Source organism: Megalops cyprinoides, chromosome 1, assembly GCF_013368585.1.
Source record: "Megalops cyprinoides isolate fMegCyp1 chromosome 1, fMegCyp1.pri, whole genome shotgun sequence".
In the NCBI taxonomy this organism is placed as follows: Eukaryota; Metazoa; Chordata; class Actinopteri; order Elopiformes; family Megalopidae; genus Megalops; species Megalops cyprinoides.
The window spans coordinates 45818589-45840336 of record NC_050583.1 but is presented as its reverse complement, the minus strand read 5'-3'; the positions used below and the strand labels follow the sequence as shown (position 1 = coordinate 45840336).

The window sequence follows — 21748 nt, the reverse complement described above, 5'->3', positions numbered from 1 at the left end:
ATTATTATTATTATTATTATTATTATTTATTCACAAGAATAACTAACATCATTCAACAAATAAATGCCAAATTTCAAAATGGCACTCACCCTGGAAAAAACTGGTTTACAGTTGTATGTTGCCTTAATAATATTTGGGGGCATGATTCTTTTGTAGAAATTGCCAACCTGTTTTAAGTTCAGTATGATGATGAGTTTTGAGGTTTACAAACAATGTCATTCCCAGCCCTATCTAACAGCAAAGAAAATACCGATTTCTAGGGTGCTGTCTGGGGGTTATGAGATGGTGACCCTGTCAAAGTACACAAATTTTGTCTAAACAATTCATGAAAAGTGATGTAAAGTGTTGAAGTGAACTGGAATGTTGGTTTTTATAGCATAGTGATCTGGGCAGTACATACAGTTTAAAGACAGACTGTAGCTGTGAGGGGGCTGTCCCATTCACTGTCCTGTATGCCAGCGCTAAGGTTTTGAACTTAGTGCGAGTGATAATAGGAAGTGAGTGAATTGAGGTGAAGAGGGGTGTGACTGGACCACATTTAAGGAGGTTGTAGACAAGTCGTACAGCTGCATTCTGGAAGCTGAGGAAAGGTGTTGCTGGAGCTTTCAGAATACAAATAACTCCTTGCTGAGGTGATGTGAGTTTGCTCTCCACAGGACACTAGCCTAGAGGCGTACCCTGAATATGGGAGAGGGTGGGAAAGGGTGTGCTTAAAAAGCAGCGTCTTCTGATTGTTGGGGGCTTTCGATTTCAGTGTGTGAGAAGACCCACTAGTTCCTCTACTGTATTAAAGTCTCAATTTAGAAACACTGAAACAGGCTTCATCTTGCATTCTTCATATCTAATGTATGAAAAAAATCAAGTGAAAGCCATTTACCTGAACTGTAAGTCTATTTGCTTAAAAACACTATATAACAGTGGAGTAAATACAAAGAAACTTTAATACAATACAAAGTAACAAAAATGTGTTTTCTAAAACAAGGTAGTATTTTGTGTGGCATCCTTCGAATGCAAAAAGTAATTTGCTTTCGTACACTGTTGTTGAATTTTTTCAAGCAGTTTTGTGATAAATTTTGCTGTAATCCTTGCTTTGATTTTATTTACTTTTGGTTTTTTCCCTTTCCAAGTGATCCCACATGTCTTCAGTTGAAAACATTGAAAACATACCACTGTGCTTCACAGAAGAAGACAGCCATCTGTGTACTTCTCACCAACTCTTCTCCTGACATGCTAGTGTCTTTGTGAAACAAAAGTTTCTAAATTGGACTCATTGCTCCTAAGACATGAAAGTTGTTGCACCATCCAAGAATCCAAGTGTAGAGATAGCTCAGGACACAAGAGATTCACAAGAGGTTCAAAGAAAATGAACTTTCCTTTACTGGAGACTCAGGAGAACCAAGACAGGCTTAGTACAAGAGTTCTGACACACTCAGCATGGCAGCCCCATCCTAAGCAAATGCATGAACAAAGAGCAGGGCTTAAATAACAGAGAACACAGGTGTAAACAATTACTAATTAACACCGGTGAAAGACTAACTAAATGGGACACAGAACACAGGAAGTTCTGTGGCCATCTGGTGGCCGACCCGGGAAGCAGCAGCCATATCCCTGACGCATGCTTTGTGTTTTGCACACTGCCATCTCTTCTGCTTGTTGATTTTCTGCAAGGATGGTTTCTTAGCTGCCACAAACTCTACAAGACCACTTCTTGTAAGATGACGTCTTTTGGTCGAAGCATGCACTTTTGTGCCCAATGACTCTGCCAGATGCTGAGCAAGCACTTCACTGGATTTCCTTCTGTCCCTCACAGATGTGGCCTTTAACTACTCTTCATCAGATGCAGGGTCTTCCACTACATTTTCTCTTTTGCCCAGTTTCTTCACATTTCTTTTGATCACCGCATATTGAAAATCCCTTCAGAATGGCTATTGCTCACTTGCTTTGTTGATGTACAACTATGATTTTACGTCTGACAAACTGTGTTAGCATAGGTGTTTCCAAACCCCAGCCATTCCATGTATTAGTTAAATTCCACCACTAGCACACCTGGTTCAGCTAATCAATACCTCATTACACTGAGTGAGATGTGCTGGTGGTGGAATTTAACCAATACAGTACATGGAATGAAACTGCACGTGGAATGGCTAGGATGCCTTGAGGAGATGCACACCAACCTGCATTCTTCTAGCCATCCCAAAATGTATCAGTAACTTTCTGGAAAACATAAGAAATTCTTCTTACTTTTTGCTATATTAATGTTTATTTGTATTTATTCTAATGTTAATGGCCAGATAAATAGCTTTAAACATAATTTTCTCAGGTGGCCTAAGACTTTTGAATGGTACTGTATGTATATATATATTTACTAAATTGTTATTTACTATTAAAATAATAATTGTGCACCAGCAACTATATATCAGTTTGGACATGCCTGGTTAAGATAATGGGAAACATGCATTCAAAGACATTTTGATCTAAACACTTCAGCCTAAATGTTTCAGTTGTTTCTTAGACAAATGTATGCCTCTTTATGAATTTCTTTCCAAAAAAAAAAAAAAATCTAAATTAGGTTTTGAGGCACTGCATAATCCCATTTGTGTTATTTCATAGTTCTGATGTCTTTAGTATTATTCTAAAATGTGGAAAATTGTAAAAATAAAGAATAAATGTGTCCAAACTTTTATCTGGCACTAAACAGTAATAGTAGTAATCATAAAAAGAGAGTCACTGGAGAGTCTTTGTTTGGATTCAACAGCTAAGAAAATGGGAGATGAAGAAATCCGGAAGACCTTTGAGAGAGACATCCAGGGAATCAGACTGTCACTGGAGCATGATAGTTTGGATTCAGTTGCTGTGAAAATTCAAGACTACTTCAAATGTCTGGATCAAGTAAAGCTGAACATCGCTGTCACAGGGGCATCAGGCAAGGGGAAGTCCACCTTCATCAACACCATCAGAGGCCTGGGGGATGAAGAGGAGGGTTCAGCCCCCACTGGAGTGGTGCAAACCACCAAGGAACCCACCCCATACCCCTATCGAGGGTTCCCCAATGTCAAGCTGTGGGACCTCCCGGGAATCGGGACAGAAAACTTCAGACCAGATCAGTACCCGGAGAAGGTGGAATTCCAATGCTATGACTTCTTCATCATCATCTCAACTGAGCGCTTCACCTCATATGATCCTGAAGATGGGGAAGCATTTCTACTTTATTCGCACCAAGATTGACCAGAGCTTGGAGGGAGCGAAGAGGAAGAAGAACTACAATGAGACATCTACGCTGGATAAGATTCGACAAGACTGTGTCACAGGTAGGGTCTGTCCCACACCTCGATTAGTAAGTGCTGGCTCTGTTGAATTGTGGGTAATGTGGCTGCCCTAACAGCAGAAAAAGGACTAGCACCATTAGAGAACTTGATGAGAAACATTATCAGGCTCCTGAACATCTCAACGATTTGAGTAAATCAGAGAGATGCGTTCGTCTTGCCTCAGCATTTGTGGGATGAGCCTAATAAGCACCTGGTGATGCAAAATAGGGTTGCAGAGGACAAAAGGCATCAAATATTCTGTTCATCTTGGTGATTATACCTTTTGTATTTACACTGATCATTGGGCCATATCATGGCACTGTTTGGGAAAAATTATTTTGGGTTGCAGTCCAAAGTAATGCGCTACAAACTACTGCTTGATTCCCTGGATGATGCCAAGGGTCCATGTAAATTGGTTGTTTTGCCATCTTTTGCAGTTATTTGCTGCTTGCAAAGGTAAGACTTTCAGGTTCCACTTTTCATTTGGTTTGAAACCAAAACATTGTCAAATTGGTGCAGTAGTATCACATCCAAACACCTGTTCTTCAATACCCTAAACTACTGTCAGAGGTAGACAGGGAAAGGACCCAGGCGCAGACAAAACAGGCAGTAAAAGAGATCCTTTAATTACAGGCCAAAATGCACAGGCAAAGTCTTAATGAAAACCAGTCCAAAATTCAGTGACCAAAAATCCACAAGAAAAACACGGTATCTAAAACGGCAGGCAAAAAGGGAGAATCAGGAACAGGCAGAGTCAAAAACCGAGACAGAGCCTAACAGACGACAAGAACGACACAGGAACAAAGCTGAGACAATCAGGAAAAGAACAAAGGAAACAGCAGGGTATATATACCTGGGCTGGTGATGAGGGAACAGGGAACAGGTACGCAGGATGGGCTTCAGGTGGTGGGCGTAACAGCAGGGCAGATAGGCGGGACAGGAGGTGGGTCGATGGCTGAAAACAAAACAAAAGCACATGCACGGAAAAAACAAACCAAAGACACACCCACACTGACAGACAGGGAGAAACCAGCAGCTCAGGCTGGAGTACTGACACCTACACCTGGAGATGCAGTATGTTAAGTTGCTTTACAGGTTTATTCCATTTAACCTATTAAACTATTTCACTGCAGGCCTTCAGACACTTTGTGTGGAATCTCCCAGAGTGTTCCTGATCTCCAGCTATTATCCAGAGAAGTATGACTTCCCCCTCCTGCAGGAGACGATGGAGAAGGATCTAGAGAAGGAAAAGAGGCATGTCTTCCTACTGGCTCTGCCCAACATCTCCCAGAGCATCAACCAGAAGAAGAAAGAAGCTCTGCGGGCTAATATATGGAAGGTGGCTTTACTCTCTGGTGCAGCATCTGCAGTCCCTGTTCCAGGCCTAGGCTTCGCAGCAGATGTGAACATCTTAATGAATGAGCTGTCCAAGTACTACAAAGCTTTTGGCCTGGATGAGGCCTCTCTTAACAAACTTGCTCATCAGGTAAATATGCCAGTGGAGGAGCTGAAAAAAGTGAGAAAGTCTGATTTTACTGAAGAAGTAAACACTAACATGGTCATTAAGCCACTGACCAAAGTGGCTGGGGGAGGGCTTATGTTAGCAGGTTACTTCCTCAGCCTTATCCCAGTCTTGGGCTCCCTGCCGGCTGGAGGGATAGCATTCTCCACTACCTACCGAATGCTGCAGTCAAGCTTGGATGCACTGGCTGATGACGCTCGCCTTGTTTTATTGAAAGCCTTTCCAAATGAGGGCTCAAATGTGATGGACTGAAGCAAGCAAGTACAATTGAAATGCCTTGCTATTTTACCAGGATTGTCTTTTCAGCTGTTCATACTCAAATTTCTATAGTAATATTAGGCAGCAAATACATTAACCAACATTTAAGGGGTTGAGGTACTTCTTTTCATTATGTATGCTGGGGTAAAAGCTTTATGTACTAATGTAAAACATTCTCAGAAAATGCCTTGAGACTAGACAGAGCAGCACCAAATAGACAAACATAGTAGGTTTAACAATTAAGTTTTAGACTGAGTGCAGGAAACATGGTGGGAATATAAACCAATCTCTGTGATTATCAACTCTCAGCTCCACTACAAACTCTCCTGTATTTTAAGTGTATTTTTACGCATTGATGTAACCTTAGATGTCAAACAATAAAGTGTATATTAAAAAAAAAACATGTTTTTGGGTTTTAGTTAACAAATGAATAAATGTGAAATGGAAGCAATTTTTGAACAATAGATGTGGACAAGTTTTAAAGTTTTGAAGAAACCAGGCTTGATTTACAATAAGCCACCTAAGTACTGCAGTTCAGTGTTTGTTCAGTTTCAGTTTTGTTCCACATAATTAGACAGATGCAATCATGGCATGGATCTGATACGAAGATTAAGTAAGTTACAAGTGACTAACCATAATCTTTGTGTCAGATCCATGCCAGTCATCTGATCACAAAATGCAAACATTGAATCACAATTAAGTCACAAACTAGTGCAAACAAACTTGATAAATTAAATCAGAATTCACACAAGTAGAATAAACAAGTAACTCGGTGAAAACAAAACATTCAAAATAAATAGGAATCAAAATTCTTTGTAAACGTTTAGTGCAAATAGGAATTTAAATTCCAATATAAAATAATATAGCAGCTGAGACTGAGAAATCACAAAGTTAAATCACAGTTGACAAGTAGTATAAACAATGAACTTGGTAAAAACAAAACATTCGAAATAAACAGGAATCAAACATTTTGGAGAAACTCACAAAAGCTTAAATTCTAAATAATTTACACTTGATGGAGGTCGGATCCTGTATGTCCCAGAGGAAGTTGTGGCTATTCAGAATGTTAATGTTTCGGCATAGAACTGATTAGATTCGCCCCCCCCCCCCCCCCCCGTAACTGAATTTAAGTACAATAAGTAACCAGTTTCATGTTCAATTTCTCACATTTATAACAAACCAAATTTCATGAAAATCGGTTCAGAATTAAACGAGTTACAGTCGATTTTGTAGAGAAGTCTGCATCTCTCAATACACATTGTAGTTGTTTACTAGCGGATCTTCACCGCTCCAATATTGCGGACGCGCAGACGCATAGTGGTGACAATGAGGTATCTATATGGCGTCGCCATATATCTACGTTTCTATGGTCTGGAGGAGGAGTGACGCGGTTTATGAGCATTGCAAGCTGAAAAGACACATTGGACGCGTTTTATTTCAAGTTGGCAGCTGAGGACTTTGCCATAATGAAAAAAGGAGAAAATAAAATGTTACCTGGTAGCCCATAGGCTACAATTGATGTCATGGAGTCCTAGCCTTTTAAACAGGCTACAGATGTGACAGGTTACAGATGTTTCGTAATAGTGGCTAATGTTGAGGTTTTGCTTAATCGTTACTGTTCATTAAATAGTCAAACTGATTTGAGCTTGTTGCCATTCTTTTGTCAGCCTAGGCATACATTATATCTGCGTTTGTAACATAGACTGTTATTGAAACGTGACCGGTAAGTTTCAAATTTGTCCAGTAAAATAAATTCTTTCCAGACACCGGATTGGGAAAAAAATCCTAGCGGAAACCCTGGCACACATAGACGTAAACCAGAGGAGGCTCGTCCATTGAGGAAAGGGAGGACCATCCTCCCTAAAATTTCAGGGAAAAATAAACTTCCAAAAGAAAAATAAATACACGTAAATTTAACAGATTAATCTGTTGAAATACTGAAAATATAACTATTTTACACTTCGAAGCCACAAAAAATCGTCTCCCCGTGTCAAAATACCGACAGCACCCCCTACCGCAATTGAAAATTACTGTACGGAACTCCGACCTCCCCAAGCCTCTTATTGATATCCATTATAAACGGTTGTTACCCCAGCGGCTCGTGAGTCCTGGCTTTTAACATGAGGGTGAACGGCAGTAAGGGAGGACGAACCTCCCCTTGGGCGGGTCTAGCCAGAGGCTCTGGATTTAGCGCCTAACATCAGTGAACCAATCAGCGGACCTGACTGCGCTGGTGAATACCCAATCAGAGTTTTGAGGGAGGGCGTTATCAATGATGTAGTGCAAGAATCTTGTCTTGTGTCATTAGTCATACAGCAAGCATAACAACTATTGTGTTTAGTCGAGAAGTGTTGTTTTCTGTTGGAAGCTAGCTTTGTTGATTCTTAATAAAGCCCCAATGGAAACAGCGTACGTTGTCCATGTTTTATTAAATACACGATTTCACTCGTTGGACTACAGTGAGAAGGCTAGGGTCAAAGCAGCAGAGAGACCAGTTCCAAAAATGGAGATTACCAAACCAAATGGTAAAGTAAAGATTTAGCGATAGAAAGAATTTGGATAGGGCAACAAAACGCCACGATAGATGTAAAGACCACGTTGGTGCTGCAGTTAGATTGAAACTGCTGGGCAGGATGCCAATCAGTCAAGTTGTGGATGAGGGTGTACGGTTGCAAACGGCGCAGCACAATGCAAATGTGCGTCGTAACAGAGATACTGTGAAGCGTCTGGTTAATGCCACTGCTTATCTGGGCATGCAAGAATTAGCATTCAGGGGGCATATCGAAGGGGCCAGTTCAGACAAGGAAAACTACAGAGAGCTAACAGAGGTGATTGCACGGTATGACGATTTACTTGCAGAGCATTTGCAGTCTTCGTCGGTGTTTACCGGCATGTCTAAAACCATCCAAAACGATTTGATTTCAGCAATAGTCACCTCAATTAAAGGTGAAATCAAGCAGGAATTAGACGCGGCTCCATTCTTCTTTTGGCAGATTGATGAAACCGCAGACATAAGCTGTCACTCACAGCTTTCAGTCATTGTCAGATATGTAGACCATCAGGGAACAATTCAGGAACGTTTTCTCGGTTTTTTCGATGTTCCGAAGGGGCAAGATGCGCAGTCGTCGTTCAAGGTTGTCGACTTCTTTTTCAAATGAATGCCCGTGAACCCCCCCTAATTAGCTGAAACCTGGCACGTCCCGTTCACTCTACAATTTACAATAAAATTTATCAGTTTCAATCAGTATAACAATCTGTTTTTAAATTCTAGCAATTTGGCTTTAAAACAACAGAACGCAGCAATTTACCACTTTTTAGGTATATTTTTATTGGCAACTAGTTTTGGTGTCATCTTCAAATTCATTTTTATTATATATGGTCATGTGAAGGACAGAACACAACTGTCATTCCCACTAGCCTCCCAGGCTATGCAGTATGTAGTTCTGTGGTCGACCACCCTTTGAAAATGTAAGAACTGCTTTCACAGCACAACATTGCCAACTATATCCCAAAAAGATACCAATCAGAATGCTAGCAAGCTTTTGTCAGCGCTTACTGTGCTGTTGTTGTATTTTGTGTCTTTTAGGTAGTTAGCTCACCAGTTGTAGACCAAAACTCCTTACTGCTGCTTTCAATGTGTCTGGGTTTTACATGCCTGCATATGCCCTCACCAACCCCACCACCAGCACCACCAAACTTCACCAAGCGCACCTTCCTTCCTCCCCTACTTTTACAACCACCAGCCGCCACTGACGTAAACATAGAATACCATAGAATTGAACTGAATACATCGTCTCCATAGATCGACGCCATTGTCACTGATACGCGATCCAACTATTTGAGTCAGTATTGGACCCATATCCAATATCAGTATCGGATCGGTGTATTTATTTTATTAATTTATCTGGGCAAGTATTCAATAAGATTTTGCTACAAACACCAGGAGTGCTTATCCATCCCCAAAGGCTCAGCTACCATTGCTAAATACAGCAGTAAGCAGAAAGTAATAGGTTGGGTGTGCTGGTAAAAGACTTTTTATGACATAAAGTGGTGTTCATTGTGCTCTGTACTTCTAAGATAGAAAGAAAACAGCAAACTTAGATATCTTCACAGGAATAACTCATTTCTATGTGGAGGTAGACTCCCTCCCACACTTTGTATTGTATGGAGGTGAGAGTTTACCGAATAGGATGGGGAGGATGGTGGCTTATGCTGATCAGAAGATCCTGAAAAGTGCAGCATCTGTTCTGGAGGCTGTTTGCCCACAAATTGTGCAGGGACCGTCAACTTTAAGTGAAACTGTAAGGTAAAGGGAGTTGAGATCATATATTGGCATTTAGTGTCAATGGAAAAGTATGGCCCGTTTAGGAAAGTGAAAAGTGCAGCACATTTATATGGGTAACCAGTCTCTTGGCTTTGAATAATCTATGGTGAATTTTGCATAAACAAAATAGGCTGACATTTATGGAGTAAATTTCCACAGTGGAGTTGTCTGGCAGAATAAGTACATAGATTGTAAGGCTTCTTTAATGATTACTTGTTGACTCCTTATATGGCTTGAGCCAGTGAATACAAACAGAAGATGAGGACCAGTTTCCAGTAATGTATGATTTAGAATAAACCACTTTAAATAAGTCTTAGTTTCAGTTTTGCTTCAACAATATTTTCCCCAAACATCACTTTCTCAGACTGGCATTCCGTCAGAAGACTTGTTCTGATCTCCTGCAACTATTACAACTTTTCAAATATCTGAAACTGTACAAGTGGATATATTAAGAAGATATATTAGACATTTGGAAACAAAGTAGTACACGGGAATGTTAGTTTTTTGGGTTGGCTTTTATGACGAATTGATAATTACATTAGGTGTCATCATGAGCTAAATATATATCAATATATATATAGTTTGTATTGCAAGTTTGTGGTTAAATATCCTTACATGTTTGTGAGACAAACTGTGTAATTCTTTTTATTACAAACAGATTAATTATTAAACCACAGAAGCAGGTAATTCGTTTTTTTTTTTTTAGATGATTACAGGTTAAGTCAACCTCTTCCAGATTTTCCCCGATTTTCTGAAAATGTGGAGCACACAATGCATCTGTTGAAGAAGCCAAATGCAATATTTGTCTTTATGAAAATGAATGTATCCTCAGATGATACACTTTCCCGAGTTTTTACACAGATGTTTTGTCATCACATTAAAAATCAGTGAATGCTCCAATAAAGTATTTAACTGTAATTAAAGTTGCTTTTTGGAATGTGCAAAAATGAATTGAAATGTACATGGAGTGGATGGATGAGAAGGCATTTTGGCCCTCGGTAAAGACCCGGGAAAGTAAATTATCTGATCAGGCATCCCATGGGTGCGTGAGAGAGAGGGTGAAAGCAAACAATAGAAGATATTGTCATATGAAAGTAATCCAGTCAGAGCTCTCACAGGTGTGTGACAGAGTGAGACAAAGCAAACATAGAAGAAGGGCGGGTTTGATTAAACTTTCCATAAATTGAGGAAGAAGCTGAGTTCTGCAGTCAGTGATGGTTTCAGTACAGCAATACTGTGGACAGACTGTCATCGCATCAGACGACTTATACCGATCTTGCAGACATTTTATGGTGAGTCACCTCAAATATTTCATAATGTGTGAAACTATACAGGTGAAGACATTAAATAGTACATTGAACCAGTGTGGAAAAAGTGTTGCCTAAAAATTTTAGCATTATACCAAAAATGTAGCAAATCACTGAGGAAGCTTTCTGAAGACTAGAATATTCCATCACCATAAATATGGCATGTAATCACAGTTATCTATCAATATACATTTTAGTTATTTCTTGAAATGTTTGCACATTACTCCTGGCAATCAACTGTCAATGTTTATATCTTTTTAAATATGCAAATGAATGTATCCTCTGACAGTTCTCATACAGACACAAGTTGGTCATCATATTAAATTCCCAATAAGTATTTTAACTTTAATTAGTTTTACTGTCACTACAAGCTACATGATATATCATGCTATAAGCAGCACAATAAGTGGAAAGGAATAGCTGGACATGTTGGTAACTTTGGGAGTCTTTACGTCCTGAAGTTGTAAACTGAGGTGTAAGCGAGCCAGCAAGGTATAGGGATATACACACAGCAATAGCAACACCCCCAACTTGAGATAGTGCCATCACACAACACCCTCTGAGAATTTGTATCGAGATGAGAGGTAGCTGATAGAAATGGGAGGGTAGCGGCTTGTACTGATATGGTAAGACTGATGATGCACTCATGATGACTATGAGCAGTATCTGTTTTGCCCAGACATGGAACTGTAGGTGAAACAGTTGAGTTGAGGTCATATACCAGCATTTAATGTGTGAAAAAAATGCTTTTGCAAACTATGGTCATTACAAAAGAAAAGATGTAATATATTTCTACTGGAAATCAATCAATTGGCTTTGATTTCTCTATGATCTACTGTTTGAAAATTAAAGGTATTTCTGGAGTTCCCCCTGTGGAATTACCTGGCTACAGAATAAACAGTAAAATGTTTTAATAGCTTTCTTCTCTTGTGTAAAGGCAGCTGTCTACCTGTTACAGAGTAGGGATAAATACACATTCTTGCCTGATGTTATACAGTATATAATGTAATGTAATGATTACTGTGGGATTTTCACACTCAGAACAAAAGTGGTTTTGCTGGTAGTGTTGCCACCTGGTTGAGGCAGGTTCAGTTCCTACTTAAACCATATTCAAATTCACAGCAAACTGAGGATAATTCAGTAGCTTGGAGACAAGTGCTAGAGCAGGAATTAGAGTGGCAATGCACTCTTGGCAAAGTCATACAACCTGTTTGGTCAGATCTCTTCTAGGTGAGTGAGGGAGCTAGTGGATAGAAACAGTGTGAACAGGTTTGAGTTCAATAAAGTTGTTTGTTTATTCTAAATAAAAGTTTTTATTTAGAATAAACAACCTAAAACAAGTTTCAGTTCTCCAAAACCTTCCCCAAACACAGTTGGATGGATTGGCACTACTGCCTAAAACATTCTCAGGCAGAATTTCATTTTTGTCTTTCTGAGATATGAAGATTAATACAATGCCCTAAAATAAAGGCTGTGCTTTCCCCCTTTGTCTCAATTAAAACAGTCTGGATATTTGGTTAAAACAGAATATAACAGATGAAATACTATTTATAATGGAATGCTGCGACTTCCCAAGCCAAAAGATAATGTAATATATGATATGTACTTTCCACACACCATTTGCTCTAACATACAAAATGATGATGATGATACTGCTGCTGCTGATGATGATGATTATTATTATTATTATTTTCTTTCTTGCACCTTGTAATACATCTACAGAACCGGGTCCAAACAATGGCGCTATAGGATAGATTGTCTCATGTAATGGAGAGCACCCTCTGCAAAATGTGCACTGTTCCTAGGAGGGTTATCCTCTGTACTTCTTGGATGTTGATGTTACTTGGAATCCTGTTGGTAAATTTTTCCAGGCCCTTTTACAAGTCCTAGAGCTCCTATAACCACTGGTATAATCTCACCTTTGGACGTTGCAAGTTAAGCTCCGCTCTGTTACACAGTCTGTCTATTGCTTTGCTATAAACACCTCCTTTTTTAGGGCGAAAATATTCAGGGCTAGTCTTAACACACGCACACACACACTGTTAAGCCAGTAATCGGGACACACACGCGGACCACAGGATATTCCGGTTCCAGGCGTTTTATTGAAATGGACAGGCAGTTCGTAATTCCAGAGACAGGCAGGGTTCGAAACACAGAGAAGCAGTCCGGGGACAAATCCAGAATCGGGAGTCGGGACGGACAGGGTCAGGAACCAGGCAGGTGAGTGGTAGCGATCAGATCCAAATGGCAGGCAGAAATCGTGGTCGGGAAACAGGCAGGATCGGCAATGCAGCAAACAATCAGGAAAACTAACGCGGGGACGAAACAGGTGAAAAACACTGAAACGAACAAGAAACAAGACAGAGACACGCAGGGAAGATGTAGGGCTGGGGTGACGAGGAGATGGGAAGCAGGTGGGCAGGCAGGCAGGTGAAGGCAATGAGGAAATCAGGTGGGCGGGGACCAGGCGAGGAGCGGGGCGGGGCTGGAACACAAGGAAAACAAGAGCACATGGACAGGGGAAAACAAAACACCACAGCTAAGGGGGCGGAGCCCTGACAGTACCCCCCCCCCTCCCCCCCACGCTTGGGCTCCATCAATCAGGCGGGGGGGCGGAGTCCGGGGAGCTGGACAGAGAGGGCTGTGGAGGACGGGCTTGATCCTGGAGACGTGGAAGGTCGGGTGGATGCGGCGAAGAGAGAGCGGGAGCTTAAGCCGGACGGCTGCGGGGCTAATCACCTTAGCGATGGGAAAGGGACCAATGAAGCGGGGAGCCAGCTTGAGGGAGTCCACCTTGAGAGGAATGTCCTGGGTGGAGAGCCACACTCGCTGGCCCTGGCGGTAGCGGGGGGCTTTGGAGCGGTGGCAGTCGGCAAACCGCTTAGCCTGAGCCGAGGAGCGGAGCAGCGTGAGTCGGGCCCGTTTCCAGGTGTGGTGGCAGCGTCGGACAAACGCCGCTGCAGAGGGGACCCCGACTTCCTCCTCTTGGGCCGGGAACAGGGGAGGTTGGTAACCGAGACTGCAGTGGAAGGACGATAGCCCCGTGGAAGCAGAGGGAAGGGAGTTGACGGCATATTCGACACAGGGGAGGTGCTGGCTCCACGCCGACGGCTCCCGAGACATCAGGCATTGTAGCACCGTCTCCAGCTGTTGGTTGGCCCGCTCGGTCTGGCCGTTGGACTGGGGGTGAAAACCAGAGGACAGACTGACGGTGGCGCCCAGTAACCTGCAAAAAGCTTTCCAAAAGTTAGCCGTGAATTGGGGCCCTCGGTCGGACACCACATCGGAGGGTAGACCGTGCAGCCGGAACACCTGGTTAACGAGCAGCTGAGCGGTCTCCCTGGCGGAGGGCAGTTTGGGTATGGGGATGAAGTGCACCGCTTTGGAAAACCGGTCCACGATGGTGAGGATGGCGGTGTTACCGTCAGATGGGGGCAGGCTGGTAACGAAGTCCAGGGTGATGTGGGACCAGGGCCGTCTGGGAACAGGCAGGGGTTGCAGCAGACCTGTGGGAGGTCGGGTGGAGGTTTTGTTCTGGGCGCAGACCGAGCAGGCGGCGGTGAAGCACCGGATGTCCTCTGTCATGTTGGGCCACCAAAACCGCCGGCCAATGAACGCCGCCGTGCACCGGGCTCCAGGGTGGCCAGCGAGCCTAGGCGAATGCCCCCACTGCAGGACCTGGTAACGAATGGACTGGGGGACAAAGAGGCGGTTAGGGGGACAAGAGCTGGGACCTGGTTCATTCTGGAAGGCGGTGCGGACGGCGGTCTCGATGTCCCAAAGTGCCGCTGCGACAACGCATTGTGCTGGCAGGATGGTGCTGGGCTCCTGGATGTCTTTGGCCGGAGCGTGCTGGCATGAGAGGGCGTCAGGCTTACCATTTTTAGAGCCCGGACGGTAGGACAGGGTGAAATTGAAACGGGAGAAAAACAGGGACCAGCGGGCTTGTCGGGGATTCAGGCGCTTAGCCGATCTGACGTACTCAAGGTTTTTGTGGTCAGTCCATACCAGGAACGGAACGCTCGCCCCCTCCAGCCAGGGCCAGTTTGATGGCCAGTAGCTCCCGGTCGCTGATGTCGTAGTTACGTTCGGTGGGCGTGAAGCGGTGGGAGAAATAGGCGCAGGGGTGGAGCTTGTTGTCGGCAGGCAAGCGCTAGGACAGGACAGCCCCCACTCCCACATCCGAGGCGTCCACCATGTACTGACGAGCAGGGTCGGGCTGGGTCAGGACAGGCGCCGAGGTGAACCGAGCTTTCAGGTCGCGGAACGCCTCCTCGGCTGCAGGAGACCAGGTGAACACTCGGTTGATGGATGTAAGAGCGGTGAGGGGAGCTGCTACCGTACTGTAATTTCGGATGAAGCGCGGTAGAAATTGGCTGCAGCTCCCTGCGGGAGGTGGGGCGAGGCCACTCCTCGACTGCACCTTCTGCCGATCGATCCATACGGATACTTCCTGCCGTAATGACGAAGCCCAGGAAGGAAGTGGTGCTCTGGTGGAAGGCGCACTTCTCCGCTTCCACGTACAGGTGGTTTTCGAGCAGACGCTGGAGGACGCGGTGGACGTGCTGTACGTGCTCAGACAGGAAGCGGGAGTAAATCAAGATGTCGTCCAGGTAGATGAACACAAACTGGTTCAGCATGTCCCGAAGGACATCATTGACCAGGGACTGAAACACGGCTGGTGAATTCGTCAACCCGAACGGCATGACCAGGTATTCGTAGTGACCGGATGGGGTGTTGAATGCCGTCTTCCATTCGTCCCCCTCCCGAATCCTGACCAGGTGGTAGGTGTTGCAGAGATAGAGTCTCGTGAAGATAGTGGCGCCCTGTAGTGACTCAAAGGTGGAAGACAGAAGTGGCAGGGGGTAGCGGTTCTTTACCGTGATGGCGTTGAGGCCCCGATAATCTATGCAGGGACAGAGGGAGCCGTCCTTCTTCCCCATGAAGAAGAATTCGGCTCCTGCAGGCGAGGAGGAAGGGCAAATGCGGCCGGCCACGAGGGACTCCTGGATGTATTTATTCATGGCCTCCGTCTCCGGTGGAGACAAAGAAAACAGGCGCCCCCTAGGCGGGGACGAGCTGGGCAGCAGGTCAATGGCTCAGTCATAAGGGCGATGAGGAGGCAACGAGGTGGCACGGGACTTGCTAAAAACCAGCTTCAGGTCCATGTACTCAGGTGGCAGTGCCGACAGGTCCAGGAAATCTTTGGGAGCAGAAGCAACTGGTGATACAGGGGCCACGGCGTCCCGAAGGCAGTGGGAGTGGCAAAAAGGGCTCCAGCCCAGAATCCGGTTACCCTCCCAATCAATGTGAGGGTTGTGCTGAGCTAACCAGGGGTGACCCAAGACCACGGCGGCTTGCGGGGAACTCTGAAGCGCCCGGGGGTGGAGGTGCAGGACTCCTGGCCACCGTCATGGGGGGCTGGTCATGGACAGGGCTGGGCAGACTACTGGATGCTCTCTCCCGGCGTCACTGCGACAGGCGCTGGTCCACGCGGATGACCAGGTCCACCAAGGTGTCAAAGCTGGCAGGCAGCTCCCGAGTGGCCAGCTCGTCTTTGATGGGCTCCGCGAGGCCGTGGAGGAAGGTGTCGTACTGCGCCTCCGCATTCCACCCGCTAGTGGCGGCCAGGGTGCGGAAGTCAATGGCGTAATCCGACACCGACCGGCCCCCCTGACGGATCAGCAGCATCTTCCTCGCTGCCTCGCGGCCCTGCCGGGAGCGGTCGAACACGGGGCTGGAACACAAGGAAAACAAGAGCACATGGACAGGGGAAAACAAAACACCACAGCTAAGTGGGCGGAGCCCTGACACACACACACAGTTTCCAAGTACAGTGTGATTATCATCTCATTCTGCAGAATATAATATATACATACTTTTAAAGGCCAAGCATTTTCCAAGTCCTGTTGATGGTACATTGTTGAAATGTATAGTACATATGTGGTTCTAAACAGCAACTGTGACAACCAGGAGCCCAGATGAGAAACTATAAAATAATTAAGTGAAATGTTCTGGTTTTGTACAAGAACATTTTTTCACTACTGCAGTGTGATAAGTGGAAAGGAATAGCAGGGCAAATGGGGTGTCTTGGAGATAGTACCAACACACAACACCCTTTGAGATTTTGTATTGCCTTGTATTGTCTTACTGGTATTGCCATGTGGTTGTTCCAGTTCCTACTTAAACCATTTTATCACAACCACAGCTAACAGGAGAATTCACTGGCTTGGAGACAAAGCCTAGTGTAGGAATGAGAGTAGCTATCCGCCCCCCGGCAAACTCATATAACCTGTTTGGTCAGAGATCTCCTAGGTGAGTGAGAGAACAAGATAATGCAAACAAGCACAATGGGCAAGTTTCTAGTAAGTTTTGATTTAGAATAAACTACATAAAACAACCTTCAGTTTCAGTTCACCAAAATGTTCCCCAAACACAGCTGGACATAAAATGCCTTTCCCCCTTTTCCCCCAAAAATTCTTTCCCCCTTTTTCTCAGTTAAAACAGTTTGGACTTAATACTACTACTAATAATAATATTAATAATATTAATAATAATCAAAGACATTCTTATGAAAACTTCAGTATGGACCTCCACATCACTTCATAGATGTGTTCAAGGTGGTGCAAAAATGTTTTTGGGGGGATGCCACAGAGCTCTTTATGGATTAGGGCCCTAAGAATTCCTAAGCATAATCAATCTCATTCAACAAATCAATGTGCCAAATTTCAAAATGGCACTGACTCTGGAAAAAAAAATTAGTTAATAGCCCATGCTCAAAGTATGTTGTCTTAAAGTAATAATATTCATGGGCATTTTTTTTTAGAAATTACCAACCTGTAATTTCATTAAAATGACAATGCACTGTGAAATTAAACATGAGTTTTGAGGTTTACAAACAATTTAAACCTCAGGCTTGTCTAACAGCAAAGAAAATACTGATTTCTAGGGTGCTGTCTGGGGTTTAGGAGATGGTGATCCTGTCAAGGTACACAAATTTTCTCTAAACAGTTCATGAATGCAAAGTGCTGAAGAAGTAAACTGGAATGGTGAATTTTATAGCATAGTGATCTGAGCAGTACATACGGTTTGAAGACAGACTGTAGCTGTGAGGGGGCTGTCCCATTCACTGTCCTGTATTCCAGTGCCAAAGTTTTGAACTTGGTGCGAGTGATAATAGGAAGTGAGTGAATTGAGGTGAGGAGGGGTGTGACTGGACCACATTTAAGGAGGCAAGTCATGCCTTATCTTAGTCACCCCTGGATTAGTTACAGGGGTGATTAAGATAACAGAAAAGACAGTAAAAGTTGAGTGTCACCAGCACAGAAGTGGTATGAAAAGCTATAGGAGGAGATGACAGAGCTGAGAGATTCCATGCAAAGAAAGAAGATGGGCCTAGTACAGAGCATTGTGGGCTAGACAACCCACCATTACAGGACACTCTGAAGAGCATTCAGAGAGGCAGGATTCAACCCAAAGGAGAGCCGTGTCAGCAATACCCAACATAGCTAGGGTAGATAGAAGACAAATGTGGTCCACTGTGTCAAAGGCTGCAGGAAAGTCTAGAAGAATCAAGATAGAGGAATGGGAGGAAGCTCTGGCTGATTGAAGAGCTTCAGTGATGGAGAAGAAAGCAGTCTCTTTGGAATGACCAGCCCTGAAGCCAGACTGAAAGGGGCCAAGAAGCATGTTCTGGGTTAGAGAGGAGGATAGCTGGTTAGCAATTGCATATCCAAGTGTTTTATAGAGAAAGGGAAGGAGAGACACCAATCCATAATAATAGACTGCAGAAGACTCCTTGAAGGCTGCAGGCACACAGCCTGTGGAGACAGACAAATTCATAAGAGCGGAGATGAACGGTAGAAGGCTGGGAACAATGGTCTGCAGGAGAGGTGAGGGAATGGGATCCAGGGCATGTCCATTAGTTGGACATTCTGTCAGTGAAACTCAACTGCTTCTTCATCTGCTCCAACTTGTGGGCTTCCTCATGGGTCCTCTTAATCAACTGTGAATAACAAAAAAATTCAAAAGGGGGAAGTCAATTCAACATGCTTTCTTTACCAGTTGACGTAGCTGATTTAGTAGAGTTTTCCATATTCTTTTCCATATTTGTTTGCTAACAGCCTGCACACTGTATATTGAGCAGCATCGCCTCTTTTTGACCTGGGTTATACACCTAATACAGGTCAGATTGGTAGCTCATGGGATGTCAGATTAAGTAAGTATTTACATGTATTACTTAAATACACGCAATGCATACATGTCATGTAATTTAAAGTACTGAATATGCTAGGGAAGCTTGAAAGGAAAAAGTACTGGCTACTGAGATTGGAGGAAGCAGTAAGCAACAGCCCATGTCTTGACATCATGAGGGAGAAAAAACTAACATTTGGATGGCTAGACTCCCACTGACATACACTGAGAAAGGGCTTGCATTGACATTACGACAGAGGGATTTGTGAATGACTGTAACATGAAAGGAGAATTGCGACTCATTTTGAGTCATCATATGAAATGGAATGTCGCCCTAATTTAACTAGCTACAGAGCTGGTTAGCATGTTAGTGTCAATTAAAGCCCAGTGACAACCACCAAATGTTTTTCATAGCTTCCACTGGATAGCAAGCTAGCTAGTCTACCATTTACATTCAAGATGATCAGCGTTTCCATAATTAACTCACATACCAGCTAGATGGCTTGCTACCAACCTGCCCAGGAAAGCTACCTGGGTTGCTTCAGCAAGAGAGATGAAACCCCTCAGGACAGCCTTGCTCCCAGTTGTCACAATAAAACAGCAATATTAGTAAGCTAGCTGTGCTACCTATATAGGTTAATCATTATTTTTTATTTTTTAAACAATGTCATCTATAGAATTTTGTACAATAGTAGAACAGTATAGACAGTGGTTGGGAATTGGGACTGTAACTTCTTGCAGAGTAGATTAGCCATCCAGCTAGCTAGCAGATGTCTTTCGTTGCCAATAAACTAATAATAATAACATATCAGAATCTGACTAGTATCATGATTTCTGCTTGTATATAGTTTTGATGGCTGTAATCATGGACTTCCATGGCAGGGCTGTTACTCAGTTTTGTACAGTAAAAGTGGATGGCTACTGTACATATCAGCGGCAGAAAAACTGCTCTCCAAGGCCAGTGCTGGGGAGCTCTGATGTAATTTAATAATTTTTAGCATTGTTATGGTTTTACAATGTCCTTGCAACTTTGTTTCAATTTCAGAGAATTTCACTGCACTGTTATTTTCAATGGGAGACATGAAAAACGTGCAGTCAGATATGACTGCTAAAGATGAGCTGGCAACAGGAGAGTCACAGCAGACAGAAAGTCCGGATTCAACATCTGAGGAAATGAAAGTGGAGAATTGGGAAGTAATTACTGATTCTGAAGTGCAGAGCATCAAGCAGGCACTGGAGTATAGCAGTTTGGACAGAGCTGCTGTGAAGATCCAGGAATATTTCGATCAGCTAGATAAAACAAAGCTGAACATCGCTGTCACTGGGGCGTCAGGCAAGGGGAAGTCCACCTTCATCAACACCATCAGAGGCCTGGGGGATGAAGAGGAGGGCTCAGCCCCTACTGGAGTGGTGGAGACCACCATGGAGCCCACTGAATACCCCTACCCAAAGTATCCCAATGTCAAGCTCTGGGACCTCCCGGGAATTGGGACAGAAAACTTCAGAGCGGATAAATACCTGGAGCAGGTGGGATTCCAGCGCTACGACTTCTTCATCATCATCTCAACTGAGCGCTTCACCTCTTATGATGTACAGCTGGCCAGAGAGATACAGAAGATGGGGAAGCATTTCTACTTCGCTCGCTCCAAGATTGATGAGAGTTTGAGGGCAGAGGAGAGGAAGAAGAAGGGAAACTACAGTGAGACAGCTACGCTGGATCTGATCCGAAAAGACTGTGTCACAGGTAGGGTCTGTCCCGCACCGACGATCAGTAAGTACTACCTCTGTTGCATTGTGGGTAACCTGACTTCCAAAGACATAACAAAGATGTTAAAATGGCAGCCACTTCCTCCTTGGCCCTCATAATTACAATGTATGTTGTGATGTGTCAGCCATGGATCAGTCCCAGAATTTCACTCACACAGCAGTAAGGCAACAGATGCTGTGATAAAGTTCTAACCCTCACCCTATTTCAACCGTCATTTCACTACAGGCCTGCAGAATCTCAAAGTAGAGTCTCCCAGAGTGTTCCTGATCTCCAACTTCGATCCAGAGAAGTACGACTTCCCCCTCCTGCAGGAGGAGATGGAGAAGGATCTGCCCCAAGAAAAGAGGCACGCCTTCCTGCTGGCTCTGCCAGGCATCTCCCACAGTGTGAACCAGAGGAAGAAAGAGGCCCTGCAGGCTGAGATATGGAAGGTGGCCTTACTGTCTGCCTCTGTAGCTGCAGTTCCTCTTCCAGGTCTGGGCATTGCAGTAGATGTGGCCATCTTGGTGAAAGAGCTAACCAAATACTACAGAGCTTTCAGTTTGGATGAGGTCTCTCTAAACAGACTTGCTGATCAAGTAAATATGCCAGTGGAGGATCTGAAAAAAGTGAGGAAGTCTGTTTTTAATAAAGAGATAACAGCTGACGTGGCCCTTAAGATGCTGACCAAAGCAGCTGGCGGAGGGCTTATGGTGGCAGGGCACTTCCTTAGTGGTATCCCAGTCCTGGGCTCCATACCAGCAGGGGGCGCTGCATACTGGTCTACTTCCCGTATGCTGCGGTCCTGCTTGGATGAACTGGCTGAGGATGCTCGCCTCGTTTTGGTGACGGCCTTTCCTGCTAAGGTAACGGAGGTGTGACTGTCAAACATACCTGAGAGCTGAGATGTGCAGGTATTGTAAATATATGTTTTGTCACCTGTTGATGCTCAAAAGCACATAGTAACTTATGGTGGTAGTTGCATATTTGTCATTGCATGAATGCATCAATGAAAATACGATAAGCGTAGCTGGAATGTGTGAACTGTGTGTAACTGACTACCTAACTGTCTTTGAAAATATTAAGTCCATT

General features: G+C 44.0%; 1 protein-coding gene and 1 pseudogene across 1 annotated transcript; both read left to right on the top strand.

The window, feature by feature from the left end:
• The first annotated feature begins 2763 nt into the window (after window positions 1-2763).
• Window positions 2764-5079, top strand: LOC118788010 (annotated as a pseudogene).
• A 15003-nt stretch (window positions 5080-20082) lies between these two features.
• Window positions 20083-21537, top strand: LOC118787927 (interferon-inducible GTPase 5-like). The gene is made up of 2 exons (XM_036543740.1): window positions 20083-20653; window positions 20903-21537. Exons 1-2 carry the CDS (start codon window positions 20083-20085, stop codon window positions 21535-21537), a joined length of 1206 nt encoding a protein of 401 aa, XP_036399633.1.
• Window positions 21538-21748: the final 211 nt, after the last annotated feature.